We start from the raw sequence: 19,055 nt of genomic DNA, 5'->3' as shown, positions 1-19,055 counted from the left end.
CATTTGGCTACGGAACCCTAAAAATGAGTGTTTCAAAAAGGCACCCTGTATTCCTTACATACCTAAATAATCTCTTATTCAATAAAACATATAATTACTAAACACTGTGATTTATTTCAAATAAATGCAAATCGATAGGATAAAAAATATTAATACCTACCTATACAACAATGAATACGAGTACAGTCAGCTGCAATAATATGTTACACACCGAAGGCCGTTTTGCGGTAGATCATGTTAGATCTTATTTGTAGAGCCATAAGAGCATGTCACATATTTTTGCGGCCGTCGAAGAGTAACATATTATTGCAGGTGACTGTACCTATGAAAAATTCGAGGGTTAAAAAGCATTTCAACCAAAGCATTTATAATAATAACGACTATGGACGCCTGCAACCCCAGGGGTATTGTAACCCCATAACAATAAGGTTGAAATTTGCATTTAGTGACCGCAAAGTCAGGTGAGCGTAATCAAGTAAATCTCTTTTCATCATATTTTATCAAAAATAATCTCTTTTCTGTTCTTGTGCTATTTTCTTATTATCAATACTCTTAACTTATATGCTATATACGCTGCTGCTTCTATGCTGTTAACATCTTCCAAAACAACAATAAATATTCAGGTTTATTAATTAATTATTTTATTGTTTGCTATTATGAACAAGTAACAACGCCATCTGTTTCAATTTTTTCCGAATTTAAGTTTATGGCTGACCGCAGCGACCGCGTATAATGGTAGTTAACTTCTGTAACGTTAGATGGTGCTAAAAGGTCACACAAACTTCACGTGCGGCGCGAAGCGTTTCCATGTGTGCGTGTTAGCGGGGAGGGAAGAACTAGCGGGCGTGGTTTACGAAGCGCCAGACGCGGCTGCAGTAGGCCCTTAAGATTAACAATTTATGGCTAACTAAACTAATAAGTTATAATTATTTTTTTCGTTTTAGTTATGAACAAAAAATAAATCAAAAGTAAGCACTTTACAATATACCTAAGTATCTATATTACCGTAACCACAGGGCGGACACGCCATACATCAATAAAAAACCGGCCAAGTGCGAGTTGGACTCGCGCACGGAGGGTTCCGCACCATCAACAAAAAATAGAGCAAAACAAGCAAAAAAAAACAAGCAAAAAAACGGTCACCCATCCAAGTACTGACCCCGCCCGACGTTGCTTAACTTCGGTCAAAAATCACGTTTGTTGTATGGGAGCCCCACTTAAATCTTTATTTTATTCTGTTTTTAGTATTTGTTGTTATAGCGGCAACAGAAATACATCATCTGTGAAAATTTCAACTGTCTAGCTATCACGGTTCGTGAGATACAGCCTGGTGACAGACGGACGGACGGACGGACGGACGGACAGCGGAGTCTTAGTAATAGGGTCCCGTTTTTACCCAACCAAACCAAATACCCAAAGGTACGGAACCCTAAAAATGATTTGCGTTTATATGTGTGCGCGGCACGTCTGTACACGCGTCATTGTGTATCTGGCGGTTTAGCATGAGTTGCGTTCTCGCGCGCGACTCCATACATCTGGCGCGACTTCAAGTATGGAGTCGCGCGCGAGAACGCAACTCATGCTAGACCATCTGACTGACTTCTGGCATGCTCTCAGTAGAGCGACTTACGCACACATTCATGTCGCGGCCAGTCGCGGGGCGAGGAAATCCGAGTCGGGGCGGGGCGGTGCGTGTCCGTTCTGTATGATAATACTATTACTTATTCTGTGCCGTAACGTAACGCGAGAACGCAGAGAAATTGAATTATTTGTGCCTGAAATACAATAAATTAAAATTTCAATAACTATTCTGTTGATATATTTGTTTTACTCGTAATATCATCAGGAGCACGTACTTAAAATCTTTCAGGATGTTTGCGCTTACTCTGTATAGAACTGTCCCTAGATATGTAGTGTAGGAACGCCCGCCGGAAACAGATGGGCTGTCGATCGCTTGTTACATTCATTCAGCCCAATTTTCTGGAGTTGGAGCTGCAGGTTATGGTACCATCAATCACACTGTTAACTGTGGACCCCTTTTTTGTGTGGATGCCTTTTGTAATAAGGTCTACCGATGTACAGTTAAGAGTGTTGCTGTTTAGTACCACTCGAGCGCGAGTGTGTCAGATTAACATATGAAGGGTACACGGAAAGAACATGTCTAGTCACTCTGACAACATTTTGAGTAATCGCGGTTTGAAAGGAACGATATATTTAATTAACCATACTATTTTCGTGTATAGGTGTTTTTAAAGTGAGAAAAAAAGTAGTTTTATTTATAATTACAGAGGTAACAGAAGCTGTAACTAATAGTTCATTGACAGCTCTACATTTTGAGATTAAAATCTCATTTTCCAAGAAAAGTGACTCTAGACATGTTTTTTCCGTGTACCCTTCATATATGAGTGATATCTTGCTTCCCGTGGACTCTACCTTAACCACTAGTTTATAGCCGTCTATGTTAGTGAGTTGGTTAGTGAGGGGTTGGTGGGCAGTTAAAAAAATCGTTAAGATTGTGGATTTGGTTAGTTTGGTCCATGTTTGCGCTATAATTGTACTAATAAATAAACGGACTATTATTTGTATCCATTTTCTTAATCTGACGGTTGCAAGATTTTTACATTGTAACCGTGAGATTAAGAAAATACCTACATTAACTTGAGTTGTCTATTGAGAGTGTTATGACCAGTGATAAAACTAGTCAAAATGTTCTTTCCTAGATTATAAAAATACCTGATTCTCCTGTGATTTATATGTACTACTTATCATCAACTTCTCTTTTCTAAAACTGTCCATACTTCCAATCAAATAAATTTAAAGACCTTCTTATAACGAATTTGGATTTGGGGTTGCAGGCTTTCGATAACATTCTACTTTGTCATATCCCCAATATCCTCATGACTGAAGGACGTGTCGACTGTGCCCCGTGGACCTCTTCACCAGTGCTCTCTCTATACCCGGCCCCGGGCCCGGTGTAACATTAGTCTGTAATGTGGCTCTGACGTTATTCTGTCCTCCCAATGTAAGATAGTACATACGTACTACATAACATAATAATAGAATTCTCATATCGAAAATCTTCACACTTACACAAAAAAAAACATTTCGGTTCAGAAATGACGAAGTTCTGAGGTGACATACATACAAAAAAAAAAAACAAAAAAAAAACGATCGAATTGATCCTTCTTTTATGGAGTCTGTTGAAAATAATTGCGTTTCACCAACCGTTCGTAATTTGCTAATTTCCGGTTTATTACAATTATGTTATCTTTCCGATTCCGTGAAATTTACAAAAGCAATAAAATTAGGTATGCTTAAAATGATCCACGTGTGTATAATACCTACCTAAGATTTCTCTGCTCTTTTTCAGAAAAAAACAGGGTTAATTTATTTTCCTTATGCGATAAGTGTCTCCGCTCCACATATTTATATTCTATTTTATGAGGGAACCCTAGGAATACTATTACTTATTCTGTGCCCTAGGTTAGTGTTTTAGAGCATCCGATAAATAATCTTTTGCACTATCTTGCACTTTTTATGGTAAAGTCCGACACTTCAGCTCCCTCGGTAAAGTACCCTGATCCAAGTGCAGTTCAGTATAAAGCGCATAAAGCAACTGTTTATAGTTCAGTTGGACATGCAATCAATTGACACTCACTTGTTTTAGATAAATATATTAATATTTTATTAAGATAAACATTAAACATGGCGATATCGGGCGCCAGCTATTGTTTAATGTTGATAGTGTTTTGTTATGTGAACGCTCATCCTCTTACTAGTGATGGTAAATAAATACTCTTAACTTTGAAGTGTGTTATAACTTATAACATAAGTACAGTCAAATATTATGGTGATTAATGAATGTTGTTAAAAAACCTAAAGCATCATTATTTACTTACGTGTAGCTTATGGACCATTGTTCAATTCCCGGTACCGCTGCTGCTAAAAATATAATATTATGATTAATATGGAATTGAGAGCTGTGTTGTGACATTTTCTAAATCGTTTTCAATGGTTTTGGCTTAACAAGATGTTATACCTGCCTTTAATGTTTTTAAATATTGGCAGGCCAAAAAACAAGATACTATTAAATCTTTCACTCTTAAATAATTTAAAATAAATTTAGAAATTATCCATTTGTTATGTTCTTAGTGTTAAAAAACTGTCTTCTTATTCGAAACTCTCTTTTTCAAAGAATCGTACCTATATTACACGCGAGCGGATTGGCTCGCGGCCCCAGCCACTGACGTCGAGCCTCTCACCACACCAGTGCCATACGTGGTCATCCACCACACGTACATCCCAGGCGCATGCAACACCACTGCCCAATGCGTCGCGTCCATGAGGTCGATGCAGAAGTACCACCAGAGCCTGGGCTGGGGCGACATTGGATACAAGTGAGAACTTTGTTTACCTCGAAACCTAGCCTCTTTTGGCTCTTGCTGGTGTCTCTATCGAAACGTACAACCGTTATTGACAGCTCATAATTAGATCAAAGCTATCTATTTTCAGTTAAACAAAATGCACTACCTATTACATTCTAGTTATTATAAATAAAAGAGTAAGTGGAACGCAAATACCTGACTATTACACCCTTACGTTTTTGTACGTATTCAAACTTCAAACACGTCTTATATTTTACTCGCAGCATAATGCACTATTGTGGCCTTAAATTCAATGTAATAATATGCTGCTAGAAACACATGTAAGCAAAATAGATGAACGTGTGTCAACATTTTTCCCTAATTGCTCGCAATACACAGTCAACTGTAGTGTAACAATTTTCCTGCGTTTAAGGTAAACAGCTGTAGTCGGAAGTGGGAAATTATCACTAGGAGTCATTAGTCTTTCGCGACCTCTAAATTGCAGATTTACCTGTCCATTAACTTAGTCAAGCGTATGGTGTTTGTAAACGTTAGCAACTATTGTATCAATTGTATGTCTTTTCCCGTATATTGACTTCGTAATCATTTAGAAAATGCATTTTTTTCTTCTAGTCAAGGTCGCCTCATATCGGCAACTGTTGAGGACGTTTAAGTTTTCTTACTGATTTCTTTTCTAAAATGTATTCTGACTGTCATATATGAAAACTTAGGGAAAGGTCCTGAAAGGTCTATTTTTGAGTATAGGATTTTAGACCCCTAAAAGGAGTATTTGAATCTGTTTGTATATCCAGATTAGATTGATGACATATGTATATACTTACGTAGGCCCCGCAACGTAAAACAGCCGTAACATCAGACATTTAAAAATCAGTTTCAATTTGGAAACGGTAAACAATTATCTTGAACTGTTATGGGCGGTATATAATCATTGTAGGTACCTAATTGCTGTTTGCTAAAAAAATTAGCAAGTTACAAATCGGTTTAGGTTTCAAGTGTTCAATCATTTTATAAATGTAGGCACATTACTTACGTCAAGGAGTGGCGTACCCAATTAGTAAGACATTACGGAGAGTAATCTTCTGCTATCGATCAGTATACTAAGGAAAAACCTCCACCTGTCATATTTTTAACAACTTCGTTTTAGGGTTTTTGTAGGGTTATGTTTTATTCTTTTTTAACATACACATAGTTATTGTATAAGTAAGCCTTATACACGGACGAATATAAGTATACTGAAATATAGTTGACTAACATTAATAACGTCCATCATTAGATCTATCTGCCTAACAATAATTTTATTTCAGTTTTGCAGTCGGAAGTGAAGGAGGCGCCTATGAAGGTAGAGGCTGGAACACCGTCGGCATCCACGCCGGGAGAGCCAATAACTACAGTCTCGGAATCGTTCTGATCGGTGATTGGCGAGGTAAGCTGTGGATAGATACATCTGTACTGTGTGTTACCTAAGGAAGGCCGTTCATACCTAAATTAGGTATGAACGGCCTTCCAATATAGGGTGTATGTTATATTTTTATACCACATCGGTGGTGGCAACCATACGTTCGCCTGATGATAACCGGTAATAGTAGGCTACGGCTGCTTGTAGCGCCAGTGCTGTTCCATGTGATTTGTTGAGTCTTTAAAAATCTGTACACTCCTTTTTTGAAGAATCCATTCCATTCCATTCCATTCCACTGTCCCCATTCTATCATCGAAATTTTAGACGCACGGCCGGTTTCCATCCTTGGTAGATATTCCACCAATGTGCACGAAGCGCTTTGCTTCCTCTTTTCTTATGCGCACTGCCAAGGAATGGAATTCCTTGCCGGCGTCTATATTTCCGAGCTCATATAACCCGGCAACCTTCAAATCAAGGGTGAACAGGCACCCTCTGGGCAGGCTCGCTCCATCGTAGGCCACGTTTTCGCCACGGCTAGTCTGTGGCCATGAGTAAGCCCATTTATAATTTAAAAAGAAAAAAAAAGAATTCCATATTGTAGTCCCTCAGGAATAGTTCGGCAGGGAGCTAATAATTCCATATTCGGAGCGTGACGACATTACTTTGAAACCAAAATTTGTGTAAACATATATGTACTATAATAAAACCGAAATGTAAGCGTCCATTTAAGTTCCAATTATTCATGCGTTTAAATATATGATTTTTACCAGTTATGAATAAACCTATTTTTCCAGTAAGACCTCAATTTTATTAAGATTGTATTGGGAAGGTGCGAAGTCGGCGGAGGGGGAAGTGGGGATCGTCACAAACACAGCTATAATCTTATGGAATGTCCGACATTAGTACTAGCGGCAGCCGCTTGAACTAATTTTACTCCATAAGATTTAACTCCGACAAAATGAGGGCAGCACCAGTCGTGCACATAGCGAATAGGTAATTAGGTAGGTACCTACAACGATTAACTTCTCTTTTTCTCTACAGTAAACCTCCCGCCTGCCAAACAGCTGACCACAGCAAAAGCGATCATTGCCAAAGGAGTGAAAGATGGCGTGATCAGTCCTCAGTACCGCCTGATAGGGCACAGTCAAGTCATGACGACAGAGTGCCCAGGGGGAGCGCTGCTTGCACACATAGCCACGTGGGACCACTACTGGCCCGGCCATGTGGAGTTTAAGGCGGCGAATACCAGTCCCAGTACTCTGTGAGATGGATGGAGCTGGAGTTAGGATTTAATTTATGTTATATTTTAAATTAATGACTGTTACAAGTACTTCAGTGTTACTTAAAAAATGTGTAATTAAGGGTTTGTACCTGATGGTACTAAATTTTTTTTTTATTGACTAGACCGCCCGCCGATCTGTTAACTGTAGTTAAGTTTTGTGCATTATGTAACAGTAAAGGAAGTAACTTAAATTATATAGTATTAAGGGATGTGACTGTCTTTAAATGTTATTTAATCAAAATACATTAAATAATGACAATATTTTATTACTAGCGACCCGCCCCGGCTTCGCACGGGTTAACAAATTATACATTAAACCTTCCTCTTGAATCACTCTATCTATTAAAAAAGCGGCCAAGTGCGAGTCGGACTCGCCCATGAAGGGTTCCGTATTTAGGCGATTTATGACGTATTAAAAAAAAAACTACTTGCTAGATCTCATTCAAACCAATTTTCGGTGGAAGTTTACATGGTAATGTACATCATATATTTTTTTTAGTTTTATCATTCTCTTATTTTAGAAGTTAGGGGGGGGGGGACACACATTTTACCACTTTGGAAGTGTCTCTCGCGCAAACTATTCAGTTTAGAAAAAAATTATATTAGAAACCTCAATATCATTTTTGAAGACCTATCCATAGATACCCCACACGTATGGGTGTGATGAAAAAAAAATTTTGAGTTTCAGTTCGAAGTATGGGGAACCCCAAAAATTTATTGTTTTTTTTCTATTTTTGTGTGAAAATCTTAATGCGGTTCACAGAATACATCTACTTACCAAGTTTCAACAGTATAGTTCTTATAGTTTCGGAGAAAAGTGGCTGTGACATACGGACGGACAGACAGACGGACAGACAGACATGACGAATCTATAAGGGTTCCGTTTTTTGCCATTTGGCTACGGAACCCTAAAAACCGCATTAAAATCCGTTGCGTAGTTTTAAAGAGCTAAGCAATAAAAAGGAACAGACAGACAGCGAGAAGCTACTTTGTTTTATACTATGTAGTGATGAATAATTTAATCTCTTAGTAATTCAATGGTCACTTACAAATAAAAAGACAAACAAAAATTTGTACCTAACTCTACTTCTTTAACGATTCCCTTTTTTTATGTTATTTACAGCTTTATCATGCGGCATATTATATGGCTAGAACAGGCCTAGTAAATCGTGTAAGTAATAGCTTATTAAAAAAAATCTTATTTTGCCTTTTCACTATTGGTATCTCTAATGAGACCAACACATGTACGGCAAAGTCCATACGAACCATTATGATTATGACAGACTACCAGATAAAGAAAAGGAAACGAATTGTCCGTTACTAGGAAACGAATGAAAAGCGTCATCGATTTAGTTATTCCCCTATTGCGAATACTGTCTTGTCAGCGTTACACATGACTTCTTTAATTAACCCCATAACATGGGTAATTAACCACATCAATGGTATAAATTTAACTATAGTCCGTAGTCATACTAACATTTAAAAATCCCAGTTTTGATTTTATAGTACTTAAGTTTATCAGCAATTCCGCATTTGACAAATCAGCACCTATTCGAATATGCCGACGTCAATTCATATTCGCGGCATATTCAGATTTTTGAAATATGATGCTATTTTATTTAACTCGTATCCGCGCGTAGGCGATAGCTTCCGATTGCATTAAGATTTAACTCAAATAGACAAAAAGTGAAAAATGGATAAATAAATAGCTTTATACAATATCGGATCATTGAGGTTTATTAATAGTGCACAATGCATCAGATTCTACGCTAATGGGTCACTCGACACGATGTGCATAATTGTGTCTGTAATTTATATCAAAGTAATTTGAACTCCGACTAGACTGATACTGATACATGAATATATGACTATTGTGCTAGTAGGTACCTACGTCACAGATCTTTATCAAAGCAATTAGCTAGCAACATTTCTGCAAACATGTATCGACTTGTACTACATATTAGAGTACCTACATATAAACTGTATACCTACCTACCTAAGCACGTTTCACCATGACGGAAATAGAAATAATTCATTATTTTTACATACATAAATTAAGTAGGTAGCATTCAATATTAAACCAAGACAAATACATTATGAACAGTCGCCATCAGATATATCTGAGCGGCCGAGGTATTCAAAAATATCTGAACGCGCACTCTACTGCCCTAGTCCTAGTGCGGTAATTACCACAATATACGTGCCTATGTCGAAAATTTAAAGTGCCATATGTAGTTGTACAACGTTGTACCTACAATACACGTGAGAAAAGGTAATTTGCAACTCGTGTCGATTTAAAACACTCCCTTCGGTCGTGCTTTTGTTTCAATTTATCGTCACTTGTTACCTACTTTTCGCACTTGTATCGTAATGTAATATTTATGTAGTGTTTGTTGTTTTGCAAAATAAAGTATTCGCATTGCAACTGCATTTAATTTCGTAGCTAAGTATTCTAGTTCATTTATCCTGATAAAATCGGGGGTCAAAAATTTGCCGAAAACCTCGCGTGGTTTGTGCACAACTCCATATGACTGACATACGTAGTAACATGTTCCACGGACAGTGTTCTAAATGATTTAATAGCACATGACGACAGGTAGTCAGTTTTCAGTGACATTATGTTCTCGAGCCAGTGCGCTATCTGTGTGTGGAATTTGTGAAGTGTAAAGTGATTATCAAAGTTTTATTATTACTACAGTGAAACAATTTATAAAATATTTACTTAATTTAAACCAGCTTAACCAGCGCTAAAACTGTTGTTAGGAAAAGTGCACCTATGAAGGCGTATCAGTGGAAAAATATTCAGAAAACAGGTAAGTTTAAAATGTTTATTTTACACTTAAAATCAAATTACTAGGTAGATGCTCAAATATCAATCATTATTATATTATATTACCTAAACACACACGCTTAAACAGTAGTTAGGGGCATAGATTATTTATGTAATTATACTTACATGAGTAATATGTACACAATGTTGGAAAAGTAGTAGGTAAAAGTATATATTTCCTATTGTACGAAGTCTGCTATCTACAAGTATAATTTGTGCAGGGAGGGACGTACTTTTTTTTTCGTTTAGGTAATATAATAATTCAGCCTACATACGCCCCACTACTGGACACAAGCCTCCTCTCATGACTCTTCTACACGATGGGCCAACGCCGGCCACTCCAAGGGACGCATTTATGCGTTAGAGGGAGCAAGTGACATGGACCTAGAATATTACGGACGGACTGTCACCTAAGACAAACTGTGACACTGCAATGGCGGCCAGTTTGAATGTGTGCGTGTAGACGAGTGTTACCATGTAACACAAATTCTCCCCTAATGGTGAAACAATTATTTTTAATATCGTCCTAGTTTTTTTTTTAATTTAAAATAAAAAATTAGGACAGTTTTACGTTACACAATAAAAAAGGTGTGTACGTATCTGATTTTATAGGTCCTGAAAATGCGCAATATTGCACAATTACTTTGTGCAAACATTATTTTCAATACCTAATGATATTTAGCATCATAATGAAATCAGTTCGTCATGTTTTTTTAATTTATACATTTAACTTGAAACATATCTGGTTTTCAACAAAAAAATTATAATACATAACAAACAAACGTTAAGTATCGCTCCTTAGTATCGGGAAATTACCATACCGACCTAGTTTGAAATGCACAATCAATAATTTAACCATTTACCTAAATGATCTCTTAATAAATAATGATTTAATAAGAAGGGTATCAATTACCCTACTTTCCGGAAATTACCCTATTCATGTTACTGGTCACACTCCTGTTTTGCAGTTTGATAATTTATAAACAACAAATTATCGTGATTTTACGTACTAATTGATAAACTTAAGAATGAAAAGTTATTCCGTGACTTTTTTTCTTTCGATCGGTACAATTCTAGCAGGATTTAACTACGCATGCCGGCATATTTTATATTTTTCTTCGACATGTTTACTTCAATGACGTTTCGATTCGTCTGACGGCAAACTGGTGGATGTGGGCTGTCAATGTGTGTGTGTCACGCGTAAATACTTAGAAACTGATGGATGTCGGAATCACAGCTGTGTTGTAAGCGAAACTCTGTCCGTAATATTATAGGTTCATGGCAAGTGATATTGCTATGTCATTCTACCGCATGGCTGCGTCCCTTGGAGTGGCCGGCGTTGGCCCATCGTGTAGAGGAGCCATCATGCGCGAGAGGGCAGGGGCCCACGCTGGCCCAATGCGGGTTTGAGACTCCCTTGATCGTCTTCGCGGATGTATACAGTACAGTAGGATTCCTCAAGATTTTCTCGTTCACCGAAAAGTTAGTGGCAAATATCAAATGTTATTTAGTACATTAGTTCCGAAAAACTCATTAATAAGATACAGGATTTAAACAGAAAACCATAACTTATGCCTAAAGTATCTTTTGTAAGAATCTTAGACACTAAAGTACGTTTCTATTTTTCTGAACAATGTAATGACTAATGTTATTCTTAATCGAAAAGATTAGCCGTATACTTAAATCTTATCCCATTTTTCATTTCATGGATTCAGTCCATCTGATCAAGAATGTCGGTCGGGGAATCACCTCGATTGCCAAAGCACCTATATATATGTATAAAGCAAGTTGAACCATACACTAAGTTTCTATAGTCCCCCGCCAGTCCACCACGCTGCTAGCTCAAATTGTGAGTTCGCGTACAGTTGTCCAATTCTTTAGTTTCAAGCTATCAAGATATTGGATAAGAGTGTCGTACGAAGACTTGTGATCAGTTGTTGATTAAAGTGTAGGTTTTTTTACTTTTTTTTTACTGGTTGTTAAAGAAATTGGCAATATTTTCAGGTTGCATTAATTATGACGATTCACTTTCCTTTTAATCCTTTAGTGTGTCAATGGATTAAGAATAAATTTTGAAAAAATTACGTTAGATTTCGCAATGTGAATATTTTTAATCGTCAAAATTTTAGTTAAATCAAACTATAACATTTAGTAAAAAATACCTACGTTTGAAACAATAACAGTTGCCTTTTATATAATAAAATTAAAATATGGATGGAATATTAGCAAAGCGTTTAAAGATGGTTCGGTGTTGATTATATTAAATTTATTCATAAGTTTTGTGTAAAACATTAATCATAATTAATATATAGGTAGATGCCATTGACGTGGGCTCTATCGGATACGGACACTCAGAATATATTTAAGATTTTAATTTTATTGTAAGAGTATTATTAATTATTATGGAAACAAATACTTTAGTTTTGAACAGATTGGTTTTCTTAAATTTTGCGATATGTCAGTGGCAACTTTTTTATAAGTAATAAGGTTTTCAATATTTACTCATTTATTCATGATTTAATGAATGATGTTGCAGTCCTAAGTTGTTGAGTGCCTACCTACTTTAAATTAAAGGTTATTAAAGTCTATTATTTTATTCGATAGACTAAAATGACATTTCATTGTATGAACATCATGTGTCATTCCATACTATGAAATGTCATTTTAGTCTACCGAATAAAAAAATACACTTTAGGTACGAATAGGTATTACCTGAAAATATCCGCGTTAGATTGGTAGGTTAATGCAGTAGCTTTAAAAACGGAGATAGACATGCTTCATGTTAGTAACACCCATTATCAATTAAAATTATACTTTATGTCAAAGGTGATAACAGTGTTTATGTTTTCAACTTTTTCTGTTTGCGTATTTGAGATCGCACTCGTAAAAACTTATCTCCTCACGAGTACGCGTCCGATAAAACTCGATATCTACAGATTATATGATAAAATTATCACACGGAAATAATGTAAACAGTGCCTAGCAACTTTTCAAAGTCTTCACTTGTTTTTTCATCGTTGATTCATGTATAATTTGGTTGCAGATATGTCAGATGCGTACGACAGTGATTGTGAAGAATCGCATCCTGTGAAAACTGTAAAGAAGACAAATAGAATGAGAATTTTAATTGCGCTTTTATTGATTGGATTAGTTGGAATGGCCGTGGCCATTCCAACTGTGATGTTAACTCGTAAGTAGAATTTCGTACCTAGACCTAGTCAGCAAGCTTGTGAGTAGTAACCATAGACCGAAAAGATCAAATGAGTTAATGTCATGGAAATCTCTAATACCTATTGATATTATACTGTTATGTCCCCCATTTTGGAACCCTTGGGACTATTAGGAACTATTAAAATTATAGAGTTAAATACTGATACTGATGATTCATAATTGAAAGTCCATTCAAATAAATATCGATATAACCTATAAAACTAATACAACCCGTCCTGGCCCCTATTTCACCACGACGACAGGTGCGACAATTCCACAAATGTCACTGTTGCTGACGTCACAGGCATCCATGGGCTACGGTTACCGCTTACTATCGGGCGGGCCGTATTCCTGTTTGCCACCATCATTGTATTATTTAAAAAAACTTTATTATATCGGCAAAAAACAGGTATTTCTCTTTCGAAGTTAATGATAATGATGATGACAATTGTCACACGATTTAATAGAACTTTCGGTAAATCTTGACAGAAAATGAATTCTGTGTCGGAATTTCGTGACAATTGTCGTGTTTCTTGTGACAATTGTCATTAGCTTCGCAAAATAAGTACTTATTTATTGGCGATATAATGGAGTTTTTTTAAAATTAATATGTTGGTGGCAAACAAGCACACCGCCCGTCCGATGGTAAGCGGTTACCGTAGTCTATGGAGGCCTGTACCGTCAGTAACAGTGATGTCGACAATTGTCGCACAGGTGAAATAGGGGCCTGGTAATTGCAAATAAATAAAATTATTGGATGTGTAAAAAACATAATTACGAGTAGGTACCTAGAAAATATGAAGCAGCTTGTAGTGGACTTGCGTTTGTAGGTGGGTATACTTACTTACATAGCATTGCAAAATATACCTTAATAAATATTTAATTACACAAACGGGTCTACCACGATATTAATTTAATTGTTTTTACCTTAATTCCCTACAACTGGCTGCAACTCAGCTGAAACGTCGGAATTAAAGGTAAAAACAGTTAAATTATATCGCGGTAGACCCGTTTGTGTAATTAAATATGTGTACAAAACGCGAGAGTTTAAAGTGTATACCTTAATAAATATGTACATGCATACATCTACTTCCTGAATTAGATGGAACCTGGCAATATCTCTATGCAAGCATGCGCTTATAAAAAATAAGATTTTTTGTTGATAAATTATACGATAAGCGATAAGCGGCATTTGTCTTATTAAGAGTAATAAAAGAAAAGGAGAAATATTTATTAATAATATTTTACTCAATAACAAAACTATTATAAACTATTATTAAAATTTATTCAACGTTGGCGCATTTTGAGAAACCTTATCATCTTATATTTACGGTTGTCATTTAACTATACGTATACTTACTTAATTACCAGCATATTCTTTTTTTTTATCTACTTATTTAAAAGAAGCCTTCATGTCGGATCCGTTGGGCCTCTAAAATAAATAATTTCAACGAGTGTTTAATTTCAGCATATTCTTAGTGTTCAGTGAATATTTTAGTTGATTGTTGATAAAAGCAGATATATGTTATTGTATATCTGCTCATTAGAAGTCGTGCAAATAATCAGGAATAACATGCAAATGTATCATAATATAAAATATATAAATATATGTCGGAGCGTGACTCCCGAAGGACGTATTGCAGCCTTACAGTTCATAGTTTTAGACGCCTGTATATAATCTATTAGCAATGTTTGGCTACGTTTTATTGAAGTTGTAACGAAATTCATAACGTAGATAGTAACGCCGTCTATTGGCGTATTGTTGAACTATGATGACAGGTAGAAGGCTTTGGAATATCAAGTTGTGTAACTTGGGTGAAGTTTGGTACAAGGTGGCAGTTTTGTCGTTATGTTGGTAGACCGGTCGAACAGGTTTGCCAACTTGACTTCGAGGCGGGAGCGATGAGGCTCCGCCGGCAGACTTGATCGGACCGCGCTAGAGATCGGACGTTAGCCATACCTAGTGCCTAACTCGCCACGTTCCTGAAGGCTTATACCTGAAGGATTATTCTGAAAGCTTATAGAATCCAACGTTCTTTATCCATTTAGCTAAGTGTTTTATTCCAAGTGTTATTTTGATTTCTTATGTGTCATTAGAAGCTTACTTTTGTGAAATAAAGAAAGAATGTGTTGTTTTGAAAAGATGTGTCCCGCTGAGTTTGTTGCCGGTCCCATATTGGGCTAAATCTTCTCAGGTCAGAGGTGTAGGGTTGGAGCCGGCCTAGCTTGACTTGAATAAAGATTTGAACGTTTCATGTGATCTTTTATTTTACAACAAATCAGTTTGCATTCGAATAGCAATTAGTTCTTTTTATCATTTAGTACTGGACTATAGTAGGCGCTAGTATGGTTAACAAGTCCGAATGCTTATTTCATGCACTAGTAGCATACTAATTTAGCTGTGAAGTAATACATTGAGGTACTACGCCCATCGCCGTCGCCCGTGCCTCCGTCATATAGGTATTGTATAGGTACCTATACAAAAATAGAATTATTTTAATCAGTACTAGGGTTGTTAAAGCACTTAAACCTGTAATTATTCAAAATATAGTTTTTGTGATAGATGTGACAAATTTTACCAATGGTCCAATAATTATTGTACAAATATAAAGTGTGGTTCACACAAAATGTAGGAATAAATAAATCCCCTAATTTTCGGATGCCTTTAATTATGTTATCAAGGCCATTAATCGGCTTTACCTTTACGCTATAGTAAACGAAGTTGGAGAGAAACAGCCACGTCATGTCCTTTATACAAAATATTTGTTTACTGTTGAGACTCAAATCTCGTTGTGTTCAGACGCGCCACTAGATAAAAAAACGATTTAAGCTTTATCTGGATACTTGCACCTTCGTTATTGATAGGTAACATGGTTGTGATATCTAAGTCAGGTCAGTTATTCTTTTGTTTTGTATTGGTAATACTCTAATACAGTATTACTCTTAATTGAAAATATTTAGTAAAGCAATAAGTATAACGTGCATTCTCGTTTTAGTTGTAAGAGTGTGTAAACACAACAGTGTATCAATGTTGTTAAGTAACTAATTATGCACTTTTGCAGCTCTCTGCATGTTATAGCCAGCCCAATATGTAAAACCTCTGCCTTTGTTGTCGACTCAGTGGTATGAGTGTGCAATGCAAATTTATACAACCATTACTAGACATCCTACTCTTATCATTGGCATCGAGAAAATATAGTAGGTATAGGTACTTAATTTAAAACATTGAGTAAATTCATTAATAGTTTTGAATAAAACATCATACACTTCGTTTCTTAAACCCACACTCAAATTTTAATGCCTTTCATTATGTAGCAGTTACATAAACTACTATTACACATCGTTTCAAAAACAAATGATACGCTAAATACATTGTTTAATTAATTACAGGCACGTCGTCTAGTTCCGATCCAGCAGAAAACGAGGTCGTTACCTACGACTTCCCTTATGTGAGCCGCTCAGAATGGGGGGCAAGGTCGCCTTTGGAAACGCTGCAACTGCGCACGCCGGTTCCCTACGTAGTCATCCACCACTCGTATACCCCGCTAGCTTGCTACAATAGAGATGATTGTATAAAGGCTATGAAGAGCATGCAGAATTTTCATATCGATGATCGACATTGGTGGGATATTGGATATCAGTAAGTACATTAATTGCCTATGTCTTGATTAAAACACGGTATTATGCGTTCCGATTCCCATATCGATAAAAAATTGGTGCTTAGGTATACATATTTGTACCTAGGTAAAGTAACATAACCTGCAAAATGCATGTGTTTTGAAAATAAAGTATTTTTTACTGTTTGTTATGCGTCATATAGTCGATGACATGACTGATATGAGGACATTGCTGCTGTGTAACGGTAAAATGTTAATTTACATATTTTATATCTACCTAAATTGTAATTATTCGCATAGGTACAGCTAGGTACAAGTAGCGTAAGTCGCGTAACGTAATAAGTAGAGTGTGGTAGAGATGCCCCGAATAGTGGTTCTGGCCGAATACCGAATACCGAATATTCGGCCCCTTTCTCGGCCGAATATCGAATATTCGGCGACCGAATATTCGGCATGACATGCGAACATTTTGAGTCACAATTATTATGAAAACTGATCGCCAACAAAGCTCAACGTTAGATATAACGTTAGTTAAGGTATATTTATGTTGAACAGCATTAATGAATAGAGTCAAACAAATCAGACTCATGATAAAAATAAAATGTTTTTTAACAAACAAATGCTCAAAACATGGTCTTCGTATTTAACAACTTTCCAAGAACACATTCTAAATATACCTACATATTTTTTTGTTATATTTATTGTGCAATTTTTCTTTTTAAGTAGGTGCAACAGATATTCGGTATTCGGCCGAATAGTAGGCAACATTCGGCCGAATGCCGAATATTCGGCAAAGTGGCCGAATACCGAATAGTTGCCGACGGGGCATCTCTAGTAATAAGTATAGTATCAGATACGAGGTGTATGGTGATATTTTTAGTTTTTAGTTTTTTTTTATCAACTTTTTCTAGCCAAGGATTTTGGTTTTTAAGGTATTTTATGCTTCTTTTAGTTTTGGTGTGGGCAGCGACGGAGTGGCGTATGAAGGCAGAGGATGGACCATTCTTGGAGCCCACGCGCTGCATTTCAACAACGTCAGCATTGGCATCTGCGTCATCGGCGATTGGACAAGTAAGCATATCACACATTAAGTGTTTTGACGTAAATTAGCAGACAGCGGATAGAGAGGGATGGCTAAGGGGCACAAGAAAAAGCATTTAATAAGTTCCTCCAAAAAATATTAGATCCCTAGAATTCCCTACCTACTCTTAGATTCAAGCATATTGAGACAAAGTATTTATTTTTTGTAAGTAATCAAGTACCGTAGGTACCGTCTAAGCTATTCGTCGAACGATGGCCCCTGACATTAGTTAAGTATGGAGTTGGTTATGGAGTAGCTGTTACTTAAAATAATTTTAGACATTTTTGGAAGTTAAGCACAAATTTAATTAATATAGAAATGTAACATTTAAGTAAAAAAAAATGCGGTCAAAATATATTTTTATAATCATTTTTTAAATTAAGCCCAGCTAAAAGATAATTGACGGATAAATTACCATTAGTTTGCAGACGTTTCTGCTTAATACAAAATTATAAACAAAGAGTACAACAGTATGTAAGCAGTGTGTGCAGGGTGCGCGACAGCCGCCACAGTCTCCTGGCCGTAGTGGCAGGGAGATGGGATAGTGCATTAGTTAGGCAATGGACCTCCCAACATCTTATCTTATTATCTTAAAGTCTATTTGTAAGTTTGTAACTAACACTGTGTGTTTTGTAGAATATGGATTCAAACGTCCGAAATAAATGATTTTATTTTTTATTTATGAATTAATTATATTATAACATCACATTTTTATTTACTTTCAGACTCTGTCCCGCCAGCAGAGCAGGTGAAAACCGTGAAATCATTAATAGCAGCGGGCGTTGATCTGGGCTACATCCAACCTAACTACAAGCTGGTTGGGCATCGACAAGTCAGAGATACCGAGTGCCCGGGCCAATCCTTCTTCGAAGCTATCAAGAGTTGGGACCACTGGTCGGCCTTCCCTGCATCGGCTAAGGACCTTGTCAATGTGCCTGAGCTTAGCGAGGAATTTAGAAAGGAATATAATAAAACGCTTAAGTCAATTTGAGGCAAACTTGAGATACAACGCCCAAAAAGTAGGTATCAGCCACTTTCAAATAGTTTTCAGAATAGGATAATCTCAAAATTTCGCGTTCAAAAGTACAACAGTTTCCCAAAAAGTTTTAGGTCATAAAGGTATTGTTTGCCCGCATTTTCGTTAGTCATAATTTATTTGGGTCAGAAACGCGTCACTTTTCAGGATTGCCATAAAACAACCCTAACCTAACCTATCTATAGGATAACCTTACGAAAATCCTGAAAGTTAACGGT

General features: G+C 36.5%; 3 protein-coding genes across 7 annotated transcripts in view; all 3 read left to right on the top strand.

Annotated features, from left to right (window-relative positions):
• Positions 1-13,972, top strand: part of LOC134656962 (chromobox protein homolog 1-like) — a 179,759-nt gene extending 165,787 nt beyond the window's left edge. For both annotated transcript variants that reach the window (XM_063512526.1, XM_063512525.1), the window contains one exon: positions 13,956-13,972. The gene's annotated coding sequence lies outside the window, so the exon portion shown is untranslated. The remainder of the gene's footprint in view (positions 1-13,955) is intronic.
• LOC134657155 (peptidoglycan-recognition protein LB-like) lies at positions 4,125-7,046 on the top strand. The gene is made up of 3 exons (XM_063512706.1): positions 4,125-4,397; positions 5,690-5,808; positions 6,823-7,046. Exons 1-3 carry the CDS (start codon positions 4,342-4,344, stop codon positions 7,044-7,046), a joined length of 399 nt encoding a protein of 132 aa, XP_063368776.1. The 5' UTR covers positions 4,125-4,341.
• LOC134656950 (peptidoglycan-recognition protein LB-like) lies at positions 11,678-18,805 on the top strand. Of its 4 annotated transcripts, none has more exons than XM_063512510.1 (5): positions 11,678-11,742; positions 12,937-13,083; positions 16,494-16,743; positions 17,673-17,791; positions 18,527-18,805. In XM_063512510.1, the coding sequence occupies exons 2-5, from the start codon at positions 12,939-12,941 to the stop codon at positions 18,790-18,792; spliced, it is 780 nt and encodes a 259-aa protein (XP_063368580.1). In that variant the 5' UTR covers positions 11,678-11,742; positions 12,937-12,938; the 3' UTR covers positions 18,793-18,805. The 4 variants fall into 4 exon arrangements, with proteins under 4 accessions (XP_063368580.1, XP_063368581.1, XP_063368579.1 ...); XM_063512511.1 differs by having other exon boundaries at positions 11,704-11,841; XM_063512509.1 differs by lacking the exon at positions 11,678-11,742 and having other exon boundaries at positions 12,874-13,083.
• The last annotated feature ends 250 nt before the right edge of the window (positions 18,806-19,055 follow it).

Source organism: Cydia amplana, chromosome 19, assembly GCF_948474715.1.
Source record: "Cydia amplana chromosome 19, ilCydAmpl1.1, whole genome shotgun sequence".
Classification (NCBI taxonomy): Eukaryota; Metazoa; Arthropoda; class Insecta; order Lepidoptera; family Tortricidae; genus Cydia; species Cydia amplana.
The sequence above is the reverse complement of the archived record's forward strand: the minus strand, read 5'-3'. Positions and strand labels throughout refer to the sequence as shown.